The sequence below is a fragment of the Manis javanica genome, chromosome 5, assembly GCF_040802235.1.
Source record: "Manis javanica isolate MJ-LG chromosome 5, MJ_LKY, whole genome shotgun sequence".
NCBI classification, from domain to species: domain Eukaryota; kingdom Metazoa; phylum Chordata; class Mammalia; order Pholidota; family Manidae; genus Manis; species Manis javanica.
The window spans coordinates 50,651,614-50,677,978 of record NC_133160.1 but is presented as its reverse complement, the minus strand read 5'-3'; the positions used below and the strand labels follow the sequence as shown (position 1 = coordinate 50,677,978).

Sequence of the window (26,365 nt, the reverse complement as noted above, 5' to 3'; positions counted from 1 at the left end):
AGAAGCTGACATAGAGAGAGATAAAAGGATCTCCAGGAATGAAACAACACTAAGAGAAATATGTGACCAATACAAAAGGAAAAACATTCGTATTATAGGGATACCAGAAGAGGAAGAAAGAGGAAAAGGGATAGAAAGGGTCTTTGAAGAAATAATTGCTGAAAACTTCCCCAAACTGGGGGAGGAAATAATCGAACAGACCATGGAATTATACAGAACCCCCAACAGAAAGGATCCAAGGAGGACAACACCAAGACACATAATAATTAAAATGGCAAGGATCAAGGACAAGGAAAGAGTTTTAAAGGCAGCTAGAGAGAAAAAGGTCACCTATAAAGGAAAACCAATCAGGCTAACATCAGACTTCTCAACAGAAACCCTACAGGCCAGAAGAGAATGGCATGATATACTTAATGCAATGAAACAGAAGGGCCTTGAACCAAGGATACTGTATCCAGCACGACTATCATTTAAATATGATGGTGGGATCAAACAATTCCCAGACAAGCAAAAGCTGAGGGAATTTGCTTCCCACAAACCACCTCTACAGGGCATCCTACAGGGACTGCTCTAGATGGGAGCACCCCTAAAAAGAGCACAGAACAAAACACACAACATATGAAGAAGGGAGGAGGAGGAATAAGAAGGGAGAGAAGAAAAGACTCTCCAGACAGTGTATATAACAGCTCAATAAGCGAGCTAAGGTAGGCAGTAAGATACTAAAGAAGCTAACCTTGAACCTTTGATAACCACGAATCTAAAGCCTGCAATGGCAATAAGTACATATCTTTCAATAGTCACCCTAAATGTAAATGGACTTAATGCACCAATCAAAAGACATAGAGTAATAGAATGGATAAAAAAGCAAGACCCATCTATATGCTGCTTACAAGAAACTCACCTTAAACCCAAAGATAAGCATAGACTAAAAGTCAAGGGATGGAAAAACATATTTCAGGCAAACAACAGTGAGAAGAAAGCAGGGGTTGCAGTACTAATATCAGACAAAATAGACTTCAAAACAAAGAAAGTAACAAGAGATAAAGAAGGCCACTACATAATGATAAAGGGCTTAGTCCAACAAGAGGATATAACCATTCTAAATATATATGCACCCAATACAGGAGCACCAGCATATGTGAAGCAAATACTAACAGAACTAAAGAGGGAAATAGACTGCAATGCATTCATTGTAGGAGACTTCAACACACCACTCACCCCAAAGGATAGATCCACCGGGCAGAAAATAAGTAAAGACACACAGGCACTGAACAACACACTAGAACAGATGGACCTAATAGACATCTATAGAACTTTACATCCAAAAGCAACAGGATATACATTCTTCTCAAGTGCACATGGAACATTCTCTAGAATAGACCACATACTAGCTCACAAAAAGAGCCTCAGTAAATTCCACAATATTGAAATTCTACCAACCAATTTTTCAGACCACAAAGGTATGAAAGTAGAAATAAATTCTACAAAGAAAACAAAAAGGCTCACAAACACATGGAGGCTTAACAACATGCTACTAAATAATCAATGGATCAATGAACAAATCAAAATAGAGATCAAGGAATATATAGAAACAAATGACAACAACAACACTAAGCCCCAACTTCTGTGGGATGCAGCGAAAGCAGTCTTAAGAGGAAAGTATATAGCAATCCAGGCACACTTGAAGAAGGAAGAACAATCCCAAATGAATAGTCTAACATCACAATTATTAAAACTGGAAAAAGAAGAACAAATGAGGCCTAAAGTCAGCAGAAGGAGGGACATAATAAAGATCAGAGAAGAAATAAACAAAATTGAGAAGAATAAAACAATAGCAAAAATCAACGAAACCAAGAGCTGGTTCTTTGAGAAAATAAACAAAATAGATAAGCCTCTAGCCCAACTTATTAAGAGAAAAAGAGAGTCAACACAAATCAACATAATCAGAAATGAGAATGGAAAAATCACAACAGACTCCACAGAAATACAAAGAATTATTAAAGACTACTATGAAAACCTATATGCCAACAAGCTGGAAAACCTAGAAGAAATGGACAACTTCCTAGAAAAATACAACCTCCCAAGACTGACCAAGGAAGAAACACAAAAGTTAAACAAACCAATTACAAGCAAAGAAATTGAAACAGTAATCAAAAAACTACCCAAGAACAAAACCCCGGGGCCGGACGGATTTACCTCGGAATTTTATCAGACACACAGAGAAGACATAATACCCATTCTCCTTAAAGTGTTCCACAAAATAGAAGAAGAGGGAATACTCCCAAACTCATTCTATGAAGCCAACATCACCCTAATACCAAAACCAGGCAAAGACCCCACCAAAAAAGAAAATTACAGACCAATATCCCTGATGAACGTAGATGCAAAAATACTCAATAAAATATTAGCAAACAGAATTCAACAGTATATCAAAAGGATCATACACCATGACCAAGTGGGGTTCATCCCAGGGATGCAAGGATGGTACAACATTCGAAAATCCATCAACATCATCCACCACATCAACAAAAAGAAAGACAAAAACCACATGATCATCTCCATAGATGCTGAAAAAGCATTTGACAAAATTCAACATCCATTCATGATAAAAACTCTCAGCAAAATGGGAATAGAGGGCAAGTACCTCAACATAATAAAGGCCATATATGATAAACCCACAGCCAGCATTATACTGAACAGCGAGAAGCTGAAAGCATTTCCACTGAGATCGGGAACCAGACAGGGATGCCCACTCTCCCCACTGTTATTTAACATAGTACTGGAGGTCCTAGCCACGGCAATCAGACAAAACAAAGAAATACAAGGAATCCAGATTGGTAAAGAAGAAGTTAAACTGTCACTATTTGCAGATGATATGATACTGTACATAAAAAACCCTAAAGACTCCACTCCAAAACTACTAGAACTGATATCGGAATACAGCAAAGTTGCAGGATACAAAATCAACACACAGAAATCTGTAGCTTTCCTATACACTAACAACGAATCAATAGAAAGAGAAATCAGGAAAACAATTCCATTCACCATTGCATCAAAAAGAATAAAATACCTAGGAATAAACCTAACCAAGGAAGTGAAAGACTTATACTCTGAAAACTACAAGTCACTCTTAAGAGAAATTAAAGGGGACACTAATAAATGGAAACTCATCCCACGCTCATGGCTAGGAAGAATTAATATCGTCAAAATGGCCATCCTGCCAAAAGCAATATACAAATTTGATGCAATCCCTCTCAAATTACCAGCAACATTCTTCAATGAATTGGAACAAATAATTCAAAAATTCATATGGAAACACCAAAGACCCCGAATAGCCAAAGCAATCCTGAAAAAGAAGAATAAAGTAGGGGGGATCTCACTCCCCAACTTCAAGCTCTACTACAAAGCCATAGTAATCAAGACAATTTGGTACTGGCACAAGAACAGAGCCACAGACCAGTGGAACAGATTAGAGACCCCAGAAATTAACCCAAACATATATGGTCAATTAATATTTGATAAAGGAGCCATGGACATACAATGGCAAAATGACAGTCTCTTCAACAGATGGTGCTGGCAAAACTGGACAGCTACATGTAGGAGAATGAAACTGGACCACTGTCTAACCCCATATACAAAGGTAAACTCAAAATGGATCAAAGACCTGAATGTAAGTCACGAAACCATTAAACTCTTGGAAAAAAACATAGGCAAAAACCTCTTAGACATAAACATGAGTGATCTCTTCTTGAACATATCTCCCCGGGCAAGGAAAACAACAGCAAAAATGAGCAAGTGGGACTACATTAAGCTGAAAAGCTTCTGTACAGCGAAAGACACCATCAATAGAACAAAAAGGAACCCTACAGTATGGGAGAATATATTTGAAAATGACAGATCTGATAAAGGCTTGACGTCCAGAATATATAAAGAGCTCACACGCCTCAACAAACAAAAAACAAATAACCCAATTAAAAAATGGGCAGAGGAACTGAACAGACAGTTCTCCAAAAAAGAAATACAGATGGCCAAGAGACACATGAAAAGATGCTCCACATCGCTAATTATCAGAGAAATGCAAATTAAAACTACAATGAGGTATCACCTCACACCAGTAAGGATAGCTGCCATCCAAAAGACAAACAACAACAAATGTTGGCGAGGCTGTGGAGAAAGGGGAACCCTCCTACACTGCTGGTGGGAATGTAAATTAGTTCAACCATTGTGGAAAGCAGTATGGAGGTGCATCAAAATGCTCAAAACAGACCTACCATTTGACCCAGGAATTCCACTCCTAGGAATTTACCCTAAGAACGCAGCAATCAAGTTTGAGAAAGACAGATGCACTCCTATGTTTATCGCAGCACTATTTACAATAGCCAAGAATTGGAAGCAACCTAAATGTCCATCTGTAGATGAATGGATAAAGAAGATGTGGTACATATACACAATGGAATACTACTCAGCCATAAGAAGTGGAAAAATCCAACCATTTGCAGCAACATGGATGGAGCTGGAGAGTATTATGCTCAGTGAAATAAGCCAAGCGGAGAAAGAGAAATACCAAATGATTTCACTCATCTGAGGAGTATAGGAACAAAGGAAAAACTGAAGGAACAAAACAGCAGCAGAATTACAGAACCCAAAAATGGACTAACAGGTACCAAAGGGAAAGGAACTGGGGAGGATGGGTGGGCAGGGAGGGATAAGGGGGGGGAAGAAGAAGGGGGGTATTAAGATTAGCATGCATGGGGGGGAGGGAGAAAGGGGAGGGTGGGCTGCACAACACAGAGAGGACAAGTAGTGACTCTACAACATTTTGCTAAGCTGATGGACAGTAACCGTAATGTGGTTGTTAGGGGGGACCTGATATAGGGGAGAGCATAGTAAACATAGTATTCTTCAGGTAAGTGTAGATTAAAAATTTAAAAAAAAAAAAAAAGAAAGAAAGAAAGAAAAGGGGGATTACTCCTTAACAGGATAAAACTATTGGTAAATCAAAGATCAACGCATGCTTTAAATATCCTTAATGTTGATCACTTAAAGGGTGTCAGATGATCAGCTATGGAGGTACTCTTTTCTGATAATATTCCTTTCTCTTAATTAAAAAAAAAAAAAAAAAAGCAGTTACTGTGTGCTGACCTCCAATGAGTTCTGCACAGTGGTATAGAGGGCATGTCAAAGTGTGGGCAAAGGGTCTGTTTGTTTCTACGCAGAAGATCAAGGCCTAGCTTGGATACCCAGAAAATGAACTAAGATACGATATGAGGAGGAGCTTCCGGCATCAGCACTCTCTGGAGGACTCGTGCCGGGGGATGATCATCAAAAAGCCTCCACAGGGATCCGGACGATGCTGCGGTTGTGGCTGCATCCAGCCCACCATCTCCTGGACTTGCCATGAGAAGGAGGAGGGAGATGTCTAGGCTGGCATGTGCATACAGTGAGACAACGAATTTGACCGGATCTGTCTGTTGGAACTCAACCAGGAGTTGGGAGGGGTGCAAGTTGTAGCACCCCAAAATCTCATGACTATAGACTATCTATGGTTAAAAGAACATATGGGATGTGAACAGATCCCAGAAATGGGCTGCTTTAATTTGTCTGATGGTTCAAGTACAGTTGGAAAATATCCATCATATCATAGATAAATTTTCACAAATGCCTAGGGTGCCTAACTGGTTTTCTTGGCTTCACTGGAGATGGATGGTAATTATAGATTTGCTTTGTTTATGTCACCGTATTCCTATTATGTTAATATGTGTGTGCAAATTAGTTAGTAGTTTAAAACCTATACATACTTAAGGTACTATACAAGAAGATATGTCAAAGAAATAATCAATCCTCCCAAGTTTCCTTCATATGCTACATCTATAGCTTTTCTTCTTCCTTCCTAATTACAAACTTTAAATAGAATTCGTGCCTCATATCGAATTTACCGAGTATCATAATTCCTCCAGGTGGTAAAGATACCTCGAGACAAGTGCTGGGCATAGAAGCCACAGGGCATAAATCTGCAAAGAAGTAAAAAGCTAACCTCTGCAAACAATATGGCTTCTCTCTCACTTACCAACTTTACATTTCCCTGTATGGCCCCGGAAGATGACTGGTTAGCCAGAGACGGGTAAGATTCCTCAAGGGAGGAACAACCTAAGAGAGGCACAGTCGCAGGGGGGCCATCAGGTGAGAATTTGGGGATCAACAGAGGTGAGGCTCAGAACCTCACCCCCCCTGTTTTGAGAGAAATCTTCTGCATCCGTGGATGTTTTGCTGCCCTTGTCTAGCCTGGATTAATACTTAGTCCATAGGCACACACCTGATCATCTGATCATCTACATTTGCCTTCTTACAGCACTAAACTATGTTTTCTACCTTTATCTTGCATCTACCTACCACTTCAGCATTTTATTAAAAATAAAAATAATAATAATAATAGGAGAAATGTGGGATCAACATATAAATCAAGTACAAAAATCAAATGAATATTCATATTTGACCTGATGGTTTATAGGTCATATTGCATGATCAAAACCGAAAGTTTCTGTGATGACTGCCCTTGTACTGTTCACCATGTAAGAATTTATTCACTCTGTAAGAATTCGTTCACCATGTAAGAACTTGTTCGTTATGCTTCAGAAGATTGGAGACTGACGAGAATTAGGCTTGAGATGGATTAATGATTGTACATTGAGCATTGACCCCCCTATACTGAATTTTATTGTTGTTAACAACCATTTGATCAATAAATATGAGAGATGCCCTCTCAAAAAAAAAAAAAAAAAATGCATGAGCTCTGTGAGAGCAGAGATTTTATCTCTTGTTCTCTGCAGTGGCAAATGTGCTCATGTGTAGGTATGCATGATCACACATGTGCACATATGCACAGTAAGAAGTCAATGTTGGAAAGTTGCCTGGATGGTTAGGGAAAGATTAGGAAAATATGGTGTAAAATAAACAATAGGAATTTGATATCTCCTCTGGGTTGCTCTGATAACTGCACCATGGGAATCTGGAACAACATCACTTAATAACTTCTGCCTCACTTTTATCTTGTCTGTGTATTAGGACAACAATCCCAAGTCAACTTCCACACGCAGGCATTGTAATAATAGTTGTCTGATGGTGGAGAAAATGATACTGAAGGGGAAGAATAAACTTTCAGGCTGAGAGGGGTACACACCTAGTACAAACTTTGTGGAAAAAGAAAGCACTGCTCCCTTTTTAATTTTATCTATAGTGGAAACTGTAAAGGAGGCTATAACCCAAACATATTGCATATTGATTTATAGAGATACTAATGACCAGCTTTAGTAGGCAGATCAAAATACAGAGAAAGTATGAATACTTGAAAAGCCAATTTTAAACAATATACTTTGGGAGGCAGGAATAACAAAGGGAGCCACAGTCTAGAGGGAAACTGCTGTCGGACGTGTGTGCTGAGGAGGCTAGGAGATTTCTTTTAAGATCAAAACTAATTATGACCCAAGCCCATAAATACTTATGACTTATGCAGCTATTAATTGACACATGGGCAATCAATACCAATTTTCAGTTTTGAATAATTGACAGTCTTTCCTGGAAAAGGATGACTATTGGTGACCAGTAATCATAAACTAGTTTATTAAAGTAGAAGGACTATTTGTGAGATTAAGGTAATAGTTTGTAACAGGTAAAAACTGGTCTGAGTATTTATATATTAGCTGATGTTGAAAAATTATATGTGTCATTTTTTTCTTCAGTTACACATTTAGTCATTAATTCCTGTCAAGTACAACTGTTAGGTACCTAACATCACTATCTAAGAGTCTAAAATGCATCTCATTGCCCAGAAAATCAAATCAGATTTCTCAGTTTGATTGTGAAGGTCATGTGCAATCTGATTGCAACCTGCCTATTTATATTTTGTTGGGGAGGGATAATTTTCCTCTACCCTTCAAGATTTCTTCTGCCTGGTCTAAGAATTATATTGACATGAGACAGATCAACAGGAGAAAGTAAAATTTAATTACATACCTACAAGGGGCTCCATAAGAGTATTGAGGCTCGCTGACAGGCAATTGAGTCTTGTAAGCCATCCTGAGATAAAGAGAAGGAGATAGGCATCTGGGACTTCAAAGTGGAGGAAGACAATTCACAGGAAGATGAAAGGAGTAAATGTTTGGTAAACAAATGTTTGCTGGGCCACAGAAAATCAATGGGACAAAGAAAGTCAATTTAACAAACAGGCTTTGCTAAGCATCTCCCTGTCTGCCACAAGTAATTCATATTATACTGTAGTTATCTATGGTGATGGCTCCCTTCCTGGTGCAAGTCCTCTATTCAAATTCTTCTAGGCCATTAGGGGGAAAGTCAAAGCCTCTTCCTAAGCCTTCTGTTTCTTAATAATAACCAGCCTAAAATAATCCATATGCCAGTGAGACACATTTTGGGGTAGCAACAGTCAGGGTAGCAATTTCTTTTGACTTCCTTCATTGTTTTTGAGTTAGTGGCACCTCTTAGGTTTTCTCATACTCAAATGGTATTATTTATGCTGCATTTGTATAAGCTGGAATCTCCTCCTCTTCCTATTCAAATTTTAGTCACTCTTCAATACTAGCCTCAGTTGCCACCCCGTCTAAAAGCCTGCTCCATTTGTAGCAGCATTTGCTCATTCTTATTTATTATTCATTTATTCATGTATTCACAATCACTCCACAAATATTTACTGAGTACTTTTTATGTTACAGGTGCTGCCCTCTCCTAAATATGACTTTTTATTGTATGCATAGTCATATCCAAGTAGTTATAGGGAGTTTCTACTTTAATGTTTATTTTACCTGCACTATAAAACTTACCCATCATGGCAATGGTTATGTTTCTTCTTTTAGAAAAATCATGAAATAGTATAAGACATGAACAGGCAAGGAATTATAAGACTGGTTCCATGCCTCCTGTTGGCTGCTACTTTGTTCTTGGTAATTCAAATTAATGGACATTTATTAAGCTTCTATCATGTTTATTGCAATGTTAGGCACTATAGGAGATGCACAGATAAATGTTTTCTATGTATGTGTTTGAACATGCATAAGAAAAAGTCATTTTATGGAACCAATAATCTAGAAGAAAGATCCTTAGCCTGGTATCGAGTCCTCTAGAGGACTGAATGTTTTAGCTGCAGAGGACTTTATCGAAATTTTGGCTTCGTGCTTATTTGCATTTTTCTGAGGAAAGAGCACATAAACTTTTAGACATTAAAGGTGTTGTTGATCATAAAAAAATAAAGGTTAAGATGTTCATGATCTTGAGATATGCACAAAACAAGCTCCCAACTAAAGAACAATAGCCTAGATGAGCAATATCATAAGCTGTGTAAAGAAAAAGGTAAAATGGTATCTGACTGTGATCACTTCAGGAAAAGATTCCTGAAAGGGAATTGTCTTAGCATATTGCCATGCATCTTTTAGCTTCAGGTTCCTCTTGGAAAAAGAGGGTAGATTATAGAATCTCTGTTAGTCTTTCCCATTATAAAGTTGTTTTTTCTTGACTCAATCACCAAATGCATATCAAAATTCCAGTTGCCTGATGGGAACTCAGAATACATCTTAGTTACCCCTGAAACTTAAAAAATTTGTCCAAAATTTATCCATTATCTTGAGTTGAGATTTTAGACTGAAATTATAGCATTAGCTTCCCAGTGTTCTGTAAATGAGAAGACTTATCAGATGTTTATACACCATTACTCACACTCTTTCACTTGGTAGATCAGAATGTTTATTTTGATTTGTAACATTTTATTTTCTTTCTTTGTAACATTTTAAAATATCTTTATATTTTATTATGCTTTCTGTTAGAGCATTTTGGATCTGCTCCTTAGTCTTGATGCTTTGGGAGGAAGGAGCTATCTCAGATCTGCCTGATGTGATGTACACCTGAATGTGCACCAAACACATTCCCTTAACCCTTTAAGAACCCCTTAAAAAGGAGCTTTATAAATGTTGAATGAGGAATGATAGGATGCATATCAAAGTACATCAAAATGATCAATAAATTGCTTATTTCAGTATAGCACAGAGCTTAAGAGTGAGTGACACAGCAGGTTCAAATCTGGGCGCTGCTGGTCCTCCATGAGTCATCTTTGGCAAGTTGCTTAAAGTCTGTGTCTTCAACTTCCTCATCTGTGAAGTGGGATAATGACAGCATCTACCACATACATTTACTTGATTTAAAATGTTTGGAAGACTTTCTAGTACATCACAAGTAAGAGAGAATCCAAGTTTGCATAAGCTTTTTATAATGTTGGTCCCCTTTAAGAAAAAGAATACTGAATTATAAATACAAAGTGACTCAACTAGAACATTTTTTATGTATCTACAGTGGGAAGAGAAATCACTAATTACAGATATAAAAAAACTGAAGAATACCACAAACACTGCAAAATACTATCAGCATCATTAATAAGCATCCTGTATCCTTATATACTTTATTTCCTACAAACTTTTGTCTTGGTACACTCAGATTTTCTCTTTTATGTGATATTATTTATAATATTTTCTATATAGAGAATAGAAGGAAAATTTATGCTTTTCTCTAGCAAGTAGATTGAAATTTGTTTTTCATTATTGATGATTTAGGAAATACTCATTGACCTTCATAACGAATTATCACAAATACCACATTTCTAACTGCCCCCACTGCTTTGTGCTTGGGGGTCCTTCTTGTTTGGAGGGAAGCCTCAGAGAAGTCTGGCTTATAGGTCTCACTTGGCATGATCTCAGGCCAGTGCCTCTGTGGTGGAACCACCCGTTTCCTCACTGCTGCCTCTTGACTCTCCATCTTCGCCCTTCATTTACCTTGGGCAGGTCTGGCTGTGAGAGATGGAGGGGAGCGAGTGGCTGAGAGCCTGGGACAGAGGGGCCCTGGTACACTTTGTTCACATCCTTAGAGCCTCAGGTAAGGTCCAGATTCTCCACGAGGTTTACTGGGATTAGATAGTCACTGTAGTCAAAATGATTGAGGAAGTACTGGCCTGCCTGCTGACAATACCTGTTACAAACCCAGGGTGACTTCTAGGAGGTGGAGGAGACCACCAGGCTGGGGCTAGCCTCCATGCCCCACTGCTGTTTCCTCACCGCAGGCAATACAAGACAGAGGCATCGGAGTGCCACTGATTTTGTGGTAACTCTGCCACTCACATTAAGGGCTAAGGGCTAAATTAACATTTACCATTGTATTTTACTCTTGCCAAATTTTCCATAAATCCCTAGGAATTTGGTGGTGAATGTCTTTTTTGATCATATATATATATACATATATTTTTAATTTTCAGGAATAATTATCTTGTTCCACTTTGTCCCAAACAGGGTAAGATTTCAAATGACCTGCTTTAACTAAAATGGATTTTGAAGTGGGTTGTGCCAGATAAAATTTATGTTTAATATTTCCTTTTCATATAAAGATCAGATCATGCTGAGCTAAAACTGTTACATATCTTCATTCTCAAGTATTTGTAGCGGATGTCCTATTCTCCGTCAGGAACGAAGTTCGTTATCTCAGCTCCTGTTGGCTGACAGTCCTTTCTGGGGGAAACCCCCGCCACTCAGCACACACTCAGTCACCAGGGGCAGCCTGCATCCATGGTGACGCGGTGACGCGGGTGTCACAAAGGCCGTAACTTCCCCTGCCTGGTGCAGTCCGGAGGGCTGCCGCAGCTACAGGGCCCCGCAAAGCCCGGTCAGGGGCTGCAGAGCAGCTTCACTTCTCCCTCTGCCCAATTCAGCTCTCTTCCTTCCCCCACAGGTAGCGGACCTGGAGACATTTCTCAGTATAGATCCTGCACATAAATCTGTCAAGAGTCCCTTTCTCAGAGAACCCTCCCTGAACCATCATCAGGTTTTTAAAAAGCACATCTTTGCAATAACAGCTTTTCTGTAGGTGAGGATAGAGATCACTTAAGACCCTATTTCAGAAACGTTCTAATTGAAAACATGTGCTTCTAAGATTCCAGGCAGTGTACTGTTAGAGCCCACAAGCATGTTGTGATTGCAGCATGACCCTGGTAGCTGTGACTGATAACCCGCGGCAGTCAGAAGCCTTTCACGGAGGCCGGCATGTGAAGAAAGGCCAAGGATTGTCATTCTTCCCTTTCTCACCGCAGTTTTCTCTTTACACGCTCTCCTTGCTTGATCTTGTCTGAATGCGTGATTTTAAGCCAGTCAGTGTGTTGTATCTCCAACTCTGCTATCTCCTGCGCTTCTAATCTGCATATTCATCTGTCTGCCCTACGTTTTCTCTGGTATCCCACCAGCCTTCCAGGCTTAACATGTTCGACGCCGGGTGAATCATATTCCTCTCAAACCAGTCCTGTCTTGTCCAGTCTCAGTGACCCCACTACCCTGATATTCCAATCCATAAGGCCTGTCATTCACCCTAGACTCACCCTCCACCGTGACTCCACATGCCCAGACTGTTGATAAGACCTGCCGGTTCTGCTGGGAACTATTACTCCAATAAGTAGTACTCTTTACTTTTCAATTCCTATTCCTACTTCCTCAGTTTGGATCCTTAAACGGACTACTAGAATAATAACTGACTCATTTTCCTACTATCGGTCTTCTCTCACCTCACAGTGGTCAAGATGATCTGTATCAAATGCAGATTTGATCATGCCATTTCATTCATGAACAGAGTGAACAGCAAATTCTCCTGTCAAGCAAGGCTTTCCATGACATAACCCATTTGTCATTTACCATACCAGGACTACTCCCTGTCTATTTTATTTCTGTTCCATTTCTTATAAACAGCATATTTAAAAATTTTTTATGTCTATTATTCTACCTCTGTACTGTTCAAATTCAATACAAATGTTTTAATGAGCAGATATAATTTTCATCACACCTCTGCTTGTGTGGTGAATGCACTTGTATGTTTAGTCTTACTGCTGCCACTTTATTTTGTACTTTTTACTGTTCTGTCTTTGTTAGATTGCTCAAGGTTTTTTTTTTGTCTTTCTCCTTTATTTTGTGGTTTAGAAATTATAATAATATAATTAGGTTTTATTATTTCCTGTAGTAAACTTTTATCTTGATTTTTGCAATAGTCATCATTAATTCAGTTCACATTCTCCAAACAAAATAATAATCTTAGCATGAGTTTGCTGCTGCTTTTTCTTCCACATTATTTCCCACATGGAGATTATCTGTAATCTTCCTTCCATATTTGGAAGAGTACATATTAGGTCAGTCATTGCCTGGTGTTGACACTGGGAGTGGAGTGACCTTAAAGGGAGATGAGAAAAATTTTTGATTACAGATATGTTTTATATCATAGCTGTAGTGGTGATTTTAAAGGTGTACACAATTTTTAAAACTTTGCATACTGTATACCTAAATTAGGTGTATATTATTATCTTGAAATTATATCTCAATAAAGTTGACTTTAAAGTGTGGCAGGGAATGTCAGAAAGAGCAACAAATCATTAGCAGACTATAGAGAAGGCCCAGTAGAAGTTGCATCTCAAGAAGTTGTAATGGCACAGTTTTTCTCTCAATGCTTTGTAGCTTGGAATTTGAAGTCGGTGAAATAAAATAGCAGAAAAATGACTTGTGGAGGAAACTTAGGGTGCTATTTAGTATAGTGTTACAGTGACTGAGACATGCTGGATGGGGAGACATGCAGCTAAGAGGCTGAGAGTTCTGAGAATGGGAACAATGTCATCGTAAACAAATGAAAAATCAAATAGAGCAAACATCTAATCTGTGCTTATCATGCATCTAGTAAGCTAGGCTGGATATACAGTAATGAACAAGATAAACAAGGTTTCTAACAAGAATCTCATGTTTGTAAAATAAATGAATGAGTGGGGTAAAAAGAAGCAATGTACTTTTAAAAATGTACATTTAAAAATGATCATTAGTTATTTAGACCCAAATATAAATATTACTTATTTTATGCTCTGCACTTTCTTATATACATCTTTTTCTTTTTGCTGGTATAACCTTTTTCTTCTCCCAAAATGGCATTTTCACATAATTATTTCACAGACATTCTGTGGATCTTATGTTTTCTAAGGTCTGGTATGAAAGAATGTTCTTTGCCCTCTTTCTCAAATATCAATAGCTTTCTAGTTTCAAACTTACTTACTCTTAAACTTTGAATATTAGTTCTATTGCCTTGTAACCATGATCAGATTCATTCTGATTCTTGTCCTTAAGTCATTTGTTTTTACTCCGTGGATGCTATCAGCATGTTTTTCTTTATCCTGGAGTTAGGAAATTTAATTAAAAATTACTATGTTTTTTATTTATCCTTTTTATACCCATTCATTGTGAAAGCTAGTGTCTTCCTCTGTGAAATTTTCTTTTATCATTTTTTGGAAATATTTCCTTTTCTCCATTCTCTTTGTTCCTTCTGGAGTTCCTTTTCAATACTATGTTGGAATTTCCAAACCTGTCTCATAATTTCTGGCTCTTCATCCTTTTGTGTGATGGGCTGGGGTAATTTCTTCACCTTCTCAAATGTTGTGAATACAGTGCTTCCAGAAAGTGGTCTAGAGGAGCAGATCTCACTGGCTATTCCTGAACAGTAGATTAAATGCCATAGCTGTGATGCTTTGAGAAAGCTCTTTTTTATATGTATGTATGTATGTGTATATATATATATATTTACTGCTACATAGAACTGTGATCAGAGAGTGGTAAGACCATCTATCATGTATGCTGTGTAGCTACATGTATGTATCATTGTTGTCTGTCTTAAATGATAAACTATTTGAGGTATTTCTATATGTACATTTTATAATATCATCATCTATTTAATTAGTGCTTTTTCAGTAGTTGTGGTAACTAAAGTGTCCAAATTTTACCACTTTGTTTTTTCCTTTGTTTTTCCTTGGCAGTACAGATATTAAATGGTTATGATTTGCTTTGGAAGCATTTTAATATAATTAAACAATTTGTCTGTTTTTAAGTATTCCTAAGAACTTAAATAAGGACTAAGAGATCCACATCATCAGAAGTTCACAAACTATATAACCTGTGAGTCAAATCCTCCAACCATCTGCTTTGATGGTTGAAGTTGTATTGGAACACAGTAATACCTATTCATGCATACATTGTAGCTGTTTTCACATTGTATTGGCAGAGTTAAGTAGTTGTGACAGACTGTAAGACCTACAGAGCCAGAATTATTTACTATGTGGTGCTTTAGAAAAAATGTTTAACAATTCCTGCTTTGAAATTGTACAGTTTTGTCCACTCTTACCACTACTTTCACTGTCATCAAATGACTCACCTTTCTCAGTATACATACTACTATACCTATTTACATAGGTCCTTGCTCAGGCTCTGTCATCCAGCTAGAATATTGTTTTTTCTCCTTTTACTCAATTCTAAAATCTACCCATTCTTCAAGGTATGATTCCAATAACACTCCATGAAGTCCTATAATAAAAAAAGAAAATTAAATATGCTGGACACAGCTTCCTTACATATGCCCTAAAATTCCTTGATTCTCTCTTGCTTGTACTTGGTGGGCATACACCACCATGAGTAAATCCAGTTTTCTCCCTATTTCAGGCCTACCTATTCCTTGGCACTCAATGTGCCTGGAGAAGATGCACACAAGCATGCTGACTGATCTTACTTTCTGACCATTTATGACCACGGACTTCCAATAGGCATGGTTCTCATAGCATATTTATATTTATTCATTCTCCTTCTTACCCTGATGACTGTTTCATATGTTCTCCTCTGTCCTCAAACTGTAACATTCTCTTTCTCTTGTCCTCTGCTTTCTCATTCTCTGCAGATGACTTTTTGTCCCAATTCAGTGAAAATATTCAAGTGAGAGTTGAGGACTCAGTCGCCATATCTACCTACCTCTCAGGTACTGCATCCATCCTGACACTTAGCTTTCTTTCTGAGACAATAGATGTCTCAGCTTCCATCCACTTGTGCAGGAGATACTATTCTCATCAAAAATATCACTCTGGCAAGAGGCCCATCTCTCTCTAACTCTGTTTAATTTTCCCTCAGGATGAAGACATGCTGTTATTTCCTCCACCTTCTACCACCTATCGCCACCCCACTCATTTCTCCTTTTTACATTGGTTTTCTTCAAAGTTAAAGTTCTGAACATTGTCTGCACTAACAATTCACAAATTCCTTCCTCTCACTTCTCCTCAACCCATTCCAGGCATGCTTCCGCCTCTGTCATTCCGCCGGAAGTGTTCTTTTCAGAGTCACTTGCCCTCCAGGTTGTTAAGTCCCACTGGTCAGTGATAAGTCTGTGTTTTCTGTGACCTAGCTGCACATTTAACATGATCATCATTTCTTTCCCTGGTTATAGTCGCTTCACTTGATTTCTAGAACATCATCACACTCTCTTCATTTTTTCCTTTTTCGCTGGTCTTCCCTTTGAGTTTTTCCTTTTCTGGTTCTTCTTTTTCTCCCTAATATTGAAACGCCTTGGCTCGGTTTTTGGCCCTTTCCTCTACTTTCCTTTGGTGTCTCAACCATGTCACTAATCCCCAATCAATATATTTCAGGCTCAAACAACCTTCCTGAACTCGATTCATATATCCAATAGCCTATTTGACATTTCCATGTGGCTATCTGATAGACCTCCAAACTCAACACACACCCTAAACTAAAACTCCTGGCCTTCCCCTTCCATTCACAGCGTCCACTCCACCCACAACCTGCCTCATTTCAGTTGATGGCAGCTCCATTTATCAGTTGCTTAGGGCAAAAGACTTGGAGCAATTCTTCTTTCTCTTGTACCCTACATCCAATCTGCCAGGAAATCCTATTGGTTCTGTCCTAAAAGTGTTTCCAGACTCCAACCACAGCTCCTAGCTCCACTGCCGTCCCCTTCGTTGTAGCCATCATGCCTCTCACCTGGTTTCCTGTAGTTGCAAGACTCCCTGCGTGAATCCTTGCCCTGACCTGACAGCCTGGCCTTAATAGAGGCCCAGAGGCATTCTTAGAAAGGCCATTCAGATGGTATCAATTATCTGCTCAAAATGCTGCAGTGCTTTCTCACTTCAGATCCTTAGAGGGGCTGAAAGGGCCCAACCTGATGCCCCTCCAGCTCTGCCTTTCTGGCGTCATCTCAAACTACCCTCTGCTTTCCTCCCTCCATTGGCCTTTTTTTCCCAGTCCTCAAACTCAGGCCTGCAGCTGCCTTTGTGCCTTTGCTCCAGCTGCCCCTCTGCTTCAGATGCTCTTCCCTGAATCTCCCTGGGGCCCATGCCCCAGTTGCCTTTATATCTTTGAACAGATTTTGTTTTACCTAAACCTTACCCTAACCACTCTACCTAAAATTGCAACCCTATCTTTCTTACTTCAGTCTCCATTTTCTTTTTCCTGTATCATGTATCACACTCTCATAAAATATATAACTTAACTTATGTATATTGCAAGTGGGCTTTTCACCTGAAGTCAAGGTTCTTTGTCTTCTGCATTCATTGATGTATTCCAAGGTCACACAAAAATGCCTAGCACATGGTAAGTACTTGATAATTATTTACTAAATGAATGGACAGCTACATTGTTGTACATTCTTTATATTCCACAGAAGCACTCAACCTTGATTTGCTCTCATTTTTAGCTATTTGATGGAATAGATGAACATGTTTTCCAAATAAACCAATACTTGTAACTCTTCTTTTGTTGCTAAGTCTATTTGAATTTGTTTTAAATGTGTGACTAAGCATGTAAATAATTAAGCAGAATAAAGCAAAACAGAAAAGCAGTGTGTTAGATTATATTTTCATGCTAGTAAGAACTGTAATATTGGTATAGAATTTAACATGTTTACAGTTATTTTCACAAGTTGCTCCAGAACTACCCAGCTGTGTTGATTTGTCAGCCCTTTCCAGTGCCTTGACGTCTCTGGCCTGGGCAGTGGCATCCTGCTTGGATAGCAGTGCTGCTGTAAGGTCAACAGGCACCCTGGAGTGAGGAGACCCAATCACAGGATTAGAAAAAAAATATCCTGCTTAAGCTCAGTAAGTTCCTTGAGGCTAGGCCTGGAATTTAGTCTTTGTTTATTCCCAGGTCCTGGCATCAGGGGAATGAAGGAAAAACCAAAGGTGGCAGTTGTGAGGACAAATCATGACCGTGCGTAGTTGGTGTGACAGCATTAAACACTGCTTCCTGTCATCCAGGGCCATGGCATAGAAGGAGTGGAAAATCCATTCCAGCCCTGTGTTTGCCTGCTCAGGAAGTGATTGGCTTGGTTTCGGCCACTTTCCTCCACCAGTTATTTTGTGAGAGGCAAATGAGATGATGTGTGTGAAAGAACTTGAGTTATGTTTCAGATCAGAACAATTTGAGACCTCTCCACCAGTTATTTTGTGAGAGGCAAATGAGATGATGTGTGTGAAAGAACTTGAGTTATGTTTCAGATCAGAACAATTTGAGACCTGTTTTTAAGTTTTCAGAGAGCTGTGGCTTTTGATTATTTACATGGGATGGGTGGTGTACTTTCTATATATATAGAAGGGGCCTACATTTCTCAGTCACAAAGTTTGTGAAATTTACTGCCTCCCTCCTTCCCTTACCCCACCTATATTGTGAGGTAAATTTTTGATGGCTACATGCAGGGTATTTCGCTGAAGCAAGTCATTTAATCTCTCAGAATCTCATTTTCTTACTGTAAGATAAGAATAATATATTTCATTTAAAGATATTGCCAGGATTGAATGTGATAGTATATATATTTGAAATAATTTTATAAATCTGAAAGCACTAGGTAAACACTCTAATTAATATAGCATCATTAATAATTTTTATAGTAAAAGTTAACATTGAACCCTTACTAAGGTGAAAGCAATAGAGTATTATACTTTTTCCAGTCTTTTTGACCCACGTGGATTACACACACAAACACATATACACACACACACACATACACACACACAATTTCTAGTAAAATTATTGGTCCACAGAAGTTTAGTAAGAGGCAGATTAATTGCTTCCAAAGTTGCTATGAAAACCAGATTCTCTGCTGTCAACCCAGTCTATTTGACATTTCCATGTGGCTATCTAAAAGACCATATCAGTTCTTCTGCCAAGTGATAATCAAAACTGTAAAAGTTTCCTTTTCAGCTACACTGGTCTCCATTATCATTTTTTTGTTAGAGACTTTTGAGGCAATTTCCTGCCCAATTCTTCCATGCTTTGCCCTGAGCGTTTTGGTTACATCACTTAGTCATCCTTGACTTATGCTAGCTGGAGCTAGTTGAGCAGAGCGATGAAAGTCCACTGTGACCTTGGTAGGAATTAAACACCCTGCATGTGTGGAGACTCACTGCTGCAAAAGCCCAGGAGTGAAACCCCCGTTGTTTACTGAAGTAGCTTCATATGGCCGTATTAACACATGTATCTTCCTTAGTATGACTTGGTCCCAAGACAGTAACTACAGTTTTTATAACCATGTGGAGTTTGGGGTATGACAATTTAAAAGGATACAGGGAACTTAAGAGGATTTGGATGAAATTACAAAGATAATTCTGAAGTTTCAAAAATTGGAGCACTGAGATAATATAGACAGAGAATGATTATGAGAGTAACACAGAGTTTGCTTTAATTAAACCAATAAATGGGTGATTTAGATCATATGCAACAGGATTAGATTTAATATAGGTTAGACTAGATTTAATATGTTGTAGGAAAAAATGGCATTCCTATTAGATATACTCTTCTAGTATCTGTAACACCTAGATAAATGCTCATTTTTCTTTTAAAAAGTTGATACATCATGTATTATAAAGCAATCATTTTTATATTTCAGAAACATCTGAATAATAAAATAATTTGTAAAATAAAAATTACATTAAATATTTGTTTTTATTATGTTTATGTTACGGAAAATACTGAAAAAAAGCCTGGACTGGATCACCGAAGGAAAAAACCAAGCGGCACTCGGAGGTCTTGGAGTGCTGAGGCTTTATTTCACACCTGCGGGCTCAGGGGGGAGTAATCTCCCAAAAAGTCTGAGCCCCGAACAAAGGAAAAGGGAGCAATTTATACCTTTCTGCTTCCTTATCTGTAACATTCCTACGTACACAGCAAGCGAGCAGGCAAGGGGAGGGAGTTTAGGAAGCAAACCTTGGGACCGGTGCTCGGCAGCATGGGGAAACCAAGGGAGTGGTTTTTTTTGTTTGGGTTGAGGAGGGGGGCGAGGCAGGGAGGGAGCCACCTCGTAAATTATTGTCCTTATAGTGTTGTTTATGTTGAGGAGGGAGGGGTGCGAGACAGAGTGGAGCCACCCGCTAGGTTGCTGTCCTTGTAAATTTTCCCTATCATTAACATGAGTATGTAAATTAAATACAAATTAAAATTAAAGAAAATTAAATAATAAAATTAGTATAGTTTATAAACTTAATTGCTGTGACTATTTATGTCAAGGGACATGGCCTATTTTTATTTTGGGGAGAGGTCAACAAATACATACTATTTTTTTTAATTAATTTTATTTTGGTATCATTAATCTACAATTACATGGAGGACATTATGTTTACGAGGTTCCCCCCTTCAGCAAGTCCCCCCCACATACCCGTTCACAGTCACTGTCCATCAACATAGTAAGATGCTGTAAAATACATACTATTTTAAAAGGACAAGTTTGTATTTTATATACTTTTAAATTTTTATTTAATAAAATGGAATTGAATATGGGAATGTGTAAACTTTGCCTTCTTTGATGATTTCAATTAGAAAAATAGAAATTTTTTGTTACTTATGAAATTCTCAAATGGTGTTTCAATTAACAGTGACTTATTTCAAAGTGATTTATTTCAAAGACTTAACAGTCAGTAATTTATATGACTCCAGGTACTTGGTTGCTTCACTTTTCACTAATATGACTTTGCAATTTGTTGATTTAGGAACATGGTGGAAAGGGTTCAGGCTTTGTAATCAGAGACCTGGCCTCAAATCCTGGCTGTCTTGACTTGCAAGGGGCTTGGACAGTTTACCCAAATGCTACCAACCCCACCCTACAGGATCGCTGTGAGGATTAAATGTGATGCTTATATTAAAGTGACTAATAGGATGTCCATAGAAAAGTACATGCTCAATAAATATTAATTCCCTTCCCTTTCTTTCCTCCCACTAGTCTACTGTGTTTTTAACAGATCATCCTTTACCCTGGATTGTATTGTAGGAAGTATTCTGAATGGATGGCTGCTGGAAACCCATTGCCATAGCCAGCTCTTCTTCAATACTTAAGGATTTACCCTGTCATTGAGTAATGAGAATTTCGGTAAGAAAAATCAGATGAAGAGAGTATATGGATTTTTTCTTAAAAGGTCACTTCAATCTCAGATACTTTATAATGTTACATGACTCTTCTGTGAAGATCTTGGGATGTCACAGATGTCTTTTCACACACAGATTGTTCTTATTTTGAAAATAAATAAAATAGCTTTTTAACTCTACTAACATCTTGATGTGCTTTTCATGTCATAAATGTGTTGCTTCACTTATGTCTCCCTGTTTTATTCTTTAAATGTTTACTCAGATAATTATGTAGGGCAAGTTCATGGAGGGCAGGATCTGGGTATTATTCATCCCTGCAGTTTAGACTAAATGAAGCACTGATTCTAGTGGTTAAGGTGAAAATCATCACTGCTTTCTGAAGTTATAAAGGTTTTTCCAACATGAAAGAGACAGTCAACAGTATCAAAACTCCAGGAACTTTGAAGATAAGTGATTTTCCTTAATTACCAAGAGACCTTATTTTATATTGGCTCTTAGGATGGCATAGAGTATCTTTAATTGGTTCCTTTTCTGTCTGGTTTTTCTCCAAGTGATATTGATTATATAACTAATTTTCATAGCATTATGTGAAATTAATATATAACTAGTACACCTATATTAATTATTCATGGTATTAATCTGTGCTATATAAAATATGTTGGACTATTAAAAAGGAAAAAGAGATGAGAGGGAGCTTCAGGATAATAGAAACAAATCAAGTGGTGCTGTTAGTATATATGTAATTTAGTAAATATGTAAATTTTCTTAAAATTATCATCATTGAAATGCATCTGGAGAAATACATATGAAAGAATTTTGCACACAGGAGACAGAGCCAGAGGTGGGGGAGAAAGCAAAAAGATAAATTTGTTTCATTAATTCTGATAAGGAATATTCAGTCTGAAATTTTGATAAGGTTACATTTTGGGACATAGAAACATGATAAAATATAATTTTAAATCTCACTTTCTAACTGAAAACAATTTACTAACTTTGCGATTGTATCTTTCAGAAACCATATCTGAGAAGTTCTTCCATCCAGTGCTACTTGTGTTTACTTCTGAACAGTCATTTTTTAACGGAGGCTGGCATTCATGTCTTCATTTTGGGGTAATTTTGTTTTTCAGCATAAATATCATACTGATAGCCATAGTCATTATTCTTCAGTATCTCCTCTGTGGAATTGGTTTATGTTCAGCTTCTTTGAATCCTTAGGTGCTCAGCATTTGAGTGATGATAAAGAGCAGATTGTGGAGATTCAGGGAAGGTTTGGTAATCACCCTACTGAGCATTTTTATATCCTGATGGTACTCCAGATGATGTTATAGCCTTCACATAAATTGGACCTCTTGGTATCTAACTGAACTTGGAAGTAGATTCCTTATTAATATCCTGCATGATTTTCACAGCAGTAAAAAAAATAGATACATAAGGCTAGCCTGCATTACTTCTTTATCTATTGCTAGCACTGTTCCTATCCTTTGAGCCCTATCCTAGTTCAGTGTGAACCAGTTCTTTCTTTAGTTAGGCCTTCTGTTTTTATTCCAATTAAATATTCATATTTTTGTTAAAATGCCTATTAAGTTTTTTCCTCCTTCTTAGATGCAGCTAATACAGTGTACAGTTAACCCAAAGTACCCAACCTGTAGTTGTGTAATCTGACTCTGAACTCAGCTTTACTCTACTAATGTCTGCATACTATGGGGTGCCATAGATTTGTGCAGGTAAATCTTTCTCCCAGGAAAGATTAGTGTTGGTTCTCATGCTTCTGTACAAGATCCATCAGGGAGCAACTATTTCTCCTGAAGCTCTAAGAATCATTCCACAGCCACTTATCGGTACAGGAGTCTTTTGTCTTGGTATTAAATTTTGGTTTTACCAAAATAACGAAGTATGTGATCATACAACTTAGACTGGGCTCAAATCTGTAATGTTTGTGAAGGAAACTGCTACAAGCATAGTAATAGTGTGAGCAACATTCAAGGGGCATGTTTAATCTACTGTAAAGATGATCTGTTGTCAAAATGATTACATGAGAATGATTATTAAGAGTTAATTTATTTATTAGACTAAAAAGTCTGATGAGACCTCCACTTAAAAAAAGAAATAGTAATTCATTCAAAAATATTTACGATAGCACTACTATAGCACTACCACACATAAGGCACTATTTTTATTTCATTATGATAAATTGCACTAGGTTATTTATTAGTTATCACTTTCACTTTCTCTAATCCATGTTCGTAAGTCCCCAGGTAGCCTAAAGCATCAAAGTTGTACTGTGTGTTCAGGCCTTCTATTTATCTACAAGGCTGTCAAATGCCTGAAGACAGGGACAGCACTCATCTTTTCACTAGTCATAATAAAACATTCTTGGTTGCTCCTTTGCCCATGGTAGTCATCAGGACAATATTATGCTTATTCAATATGCTTCACCCTTTGGTTTTGCTTTCAGCTGTATCAGCGCAGGTCTTCCTAAAACAGAGGCACAATGGCAGGATGTAATAAGTGATTTGAAAAGAATTGACAGTCTCATTCAAGTGAGTACTCATTTTTCCAAAAATATCTGATGTAATTGCTTTGGAGTATTCCTCTCCCTGTGTTTTGCTGTTAATCTTAATGAAGTCTTTCTGGAAACAATATTTTGTAGAATTGTGAGCCTTGTAAGACCTCAAATGAAATCTTTTACTACAATTATCAGCAATTTGCAAGTGGTCCAGCATGAAGAACTCTCTGTCACAGGAGATAATCTCTTCTCCTACCAGAGAAACCAGGTGACTTAGTGGCATTTGCAGGAGGAAAAGCCCTTCCAGGGCCTGAGCCAAGGAAAGGCTTTCTTTCCTGAGAGGTAGAGAGCCCCCTCTCCCACCTAGAGACACCAGCTGGCCTGGCAGAATCTGCAGTGGGGTGGGGAGCAGGAGACTCACTGACAAGTGTGGGCAAGCAAGTGCTTTTGCCCTGTGGTTGACACAACAGGGACCAGTGGGAGGCCCAGGAGCACCCAGTGAACCAAGCCTTCCAAATGGAAACCAAACTGCCATGGGAATCACGGCATACAAACAGAAGCCAGAACCTGTGTGCTAAACCCAATCAAGGTGGCTGCACACCAAAATGGAAGATGGAAATAGGACCAGTGTCTCCCCCAACATAATCTCCAAGATACTGGAATACAGTTGAAAATCAGTCATCTTACCAAGAAGCAGGAAAATCACAACTTCAATATGAAAAAGGAAACAAATGGAAATCATAGAACTGAAAAATACAATAACTGAAATACAAAACAAACTGGAGATGAGAATGAATATGACAGAGGATAAACAGTGAACTTGATGATAGAGTAATAGAAAACTTACCAAAAAATGTATAAGCCTCGGGGATCTTTGGGACAATAAGTGATCCAGCATTCCTTGCATTAACATCTCAGTGGAGAGAAGAGAATACAACTAAAACACAAAGATGGACTGGATTGCTAACAAAATAAAACCAACTTTATGCTGTGTACAGGGATTTCACTTCAAATACAATGGCATAGGTGGATTGAAATTAGAAAGAAAGAGGAAATATGCCATATTGTAATGGGTTGAAAAGTGTCCCCCAAATAAATGTATGTCCACCCAGAATCCCAGAACATGACCTTATTTGGAAATAGGGTCTATGCAAACATAATTAGTTATGATGAGGTCATGCTGGGGTGGGATGGACCCTAATCCAATGCTAGCTGTCCTTATAAGAAGAGGACATAAGACAGAGAGACTGACATGGGAGAAGACCATGTGCAAACAGAGGCAGCTACAGCCAAACCAGATTCGAATGATATATTTACAAGCCAAAGATTGCCAGGGGCCACTAGAGCTTGGGAGAGGTAAGGAAGGATTGTTCTCTAGAGCCTTCAGAGGCAGCCCTGTGACACCTTGATCTTAGACTTCTAGCTTCCAAAACTGCAAGAGAATAAATTGTTATTTTAAGCCACATACTTTGTGATGCTTTGTTACAGCAGCTCCAGGAAAATGTACATACAGACAGTAATAATAAGAAATCAGAAGTGGCTGTATTATTACCAGATGAAGCAGACTTTGTAACAAATAAAATTACTAGAAACAAGAGGAACATTATATAATGGTAAAAAAGATGAATACACCAGGAAAACAGTGATCTTAAGTGGGTACACACAGAACAACTGAGCTTCAAAATGGAAGAAGTAAAAACTAATAGAACTGAAAGGAGAAACAGCAAACCCACCATCACAGCTGAGGCCTTTGCCACCTCACCAATGATGAGCAGAACTATGAGACAGGTAATTAGGAAGGGTACAGAACTGAATGACACAGTCAACCAAGAATATCTAATTCACATAGATAGAACAATTCATCTAACCATAGCGAATAAATACTTTTTTAGCCACCATTCACCAAGACTGAGCAGATGCTAGGCCATAAAACAAATTTTAACAAATTTATCACAACCACAATCATGCAAAGTATGTTCTCCCACCTCAGTAAATCAAATAGAAGTCAGTTACACAAATACAACAGTAAAATCTTCAAACACTTGGAAATTAAATAAAGCACCCATAAATATTCCATTGGTCAAAGAATAAGTCTCGAAGGATATAAAAAATTACTTAGAACTGAAGGCAAATGAAAATCAAGATATGTGAAGTTCAGTTAAATTCTTACTTAGATTGAGCAGTTATTGTAGTCACTTTTTAAATAAGTTTAAGAGTTATAAAATTTTAATGATTACTTGCAGGGAAATTTATAAAACTAAATGATTATGTTAGGAAAGAGGACCAATGTCATATCAGCAATCTAAGTTCCTGCCTTAAGAGGGTGGAGAAAGAGGAGCAAAATAAACCCATCACAAACAGAAGGAAGGAAGGAATAAATATTAAAAGCAGTAATTAATGAAACTGAAGTCAGGAAAAAAATAGAGAAAATCAATGAAACATAAAACTCAATTTGGGGCAAAAAATCAATAAAATGATAAACCTCTAGTAAGACTGACAAAGATTGAAAATGACACAGACCATCAACATCAGGACTGAAATCAAGGGCTATCACCACAAAACCTGAAGCCATCAAAAAGCTAATGAAGAAAAACTAAGAACAAATTTACTCTTATAAATT

General features: G+C 37.9%; 1 protein-coding gene across 18 annotated transcripts in view; it reads left to right on the top strand.

The window, feature by feature from the left end:
- The window catches only part of IL15 (interleukin 15), a 92,759-nt gene that overhangs the window by 51,015 nt on the left and 15,379 nt on the right, over positions 1 to 26,365 (top strand). For 8 of the 18 annotated variants that reach the window (XR_012131556.1, XR_012131559.1, XM_036996782.2 and 5 more), the window contains 2 exons: positions 22,252 to 22,349; positions 23,695 to 23,779. Coding sequence is in view for 11 of the 18 variants with exons in the window: in XM_036996782.2 (XP_036852677.1) it covers positions 22,252 to 22,349; positions 23,695 to 23,779 (183 nt within the window). In the remaining 7 variants the exon portion in view is untranslated. Of the gene's footprint in view, positions 1 to 21,096; positions 21,244 to 22,251; positions 22,350 to 23,694; positions 23,780 to 26,365 lie in introns of those variants that run through there. The other 10 variants (XM_036996781.2, XM_036996780.2, XM_036996776.2 and 7 more) reach the window with 6 other exon arrangements.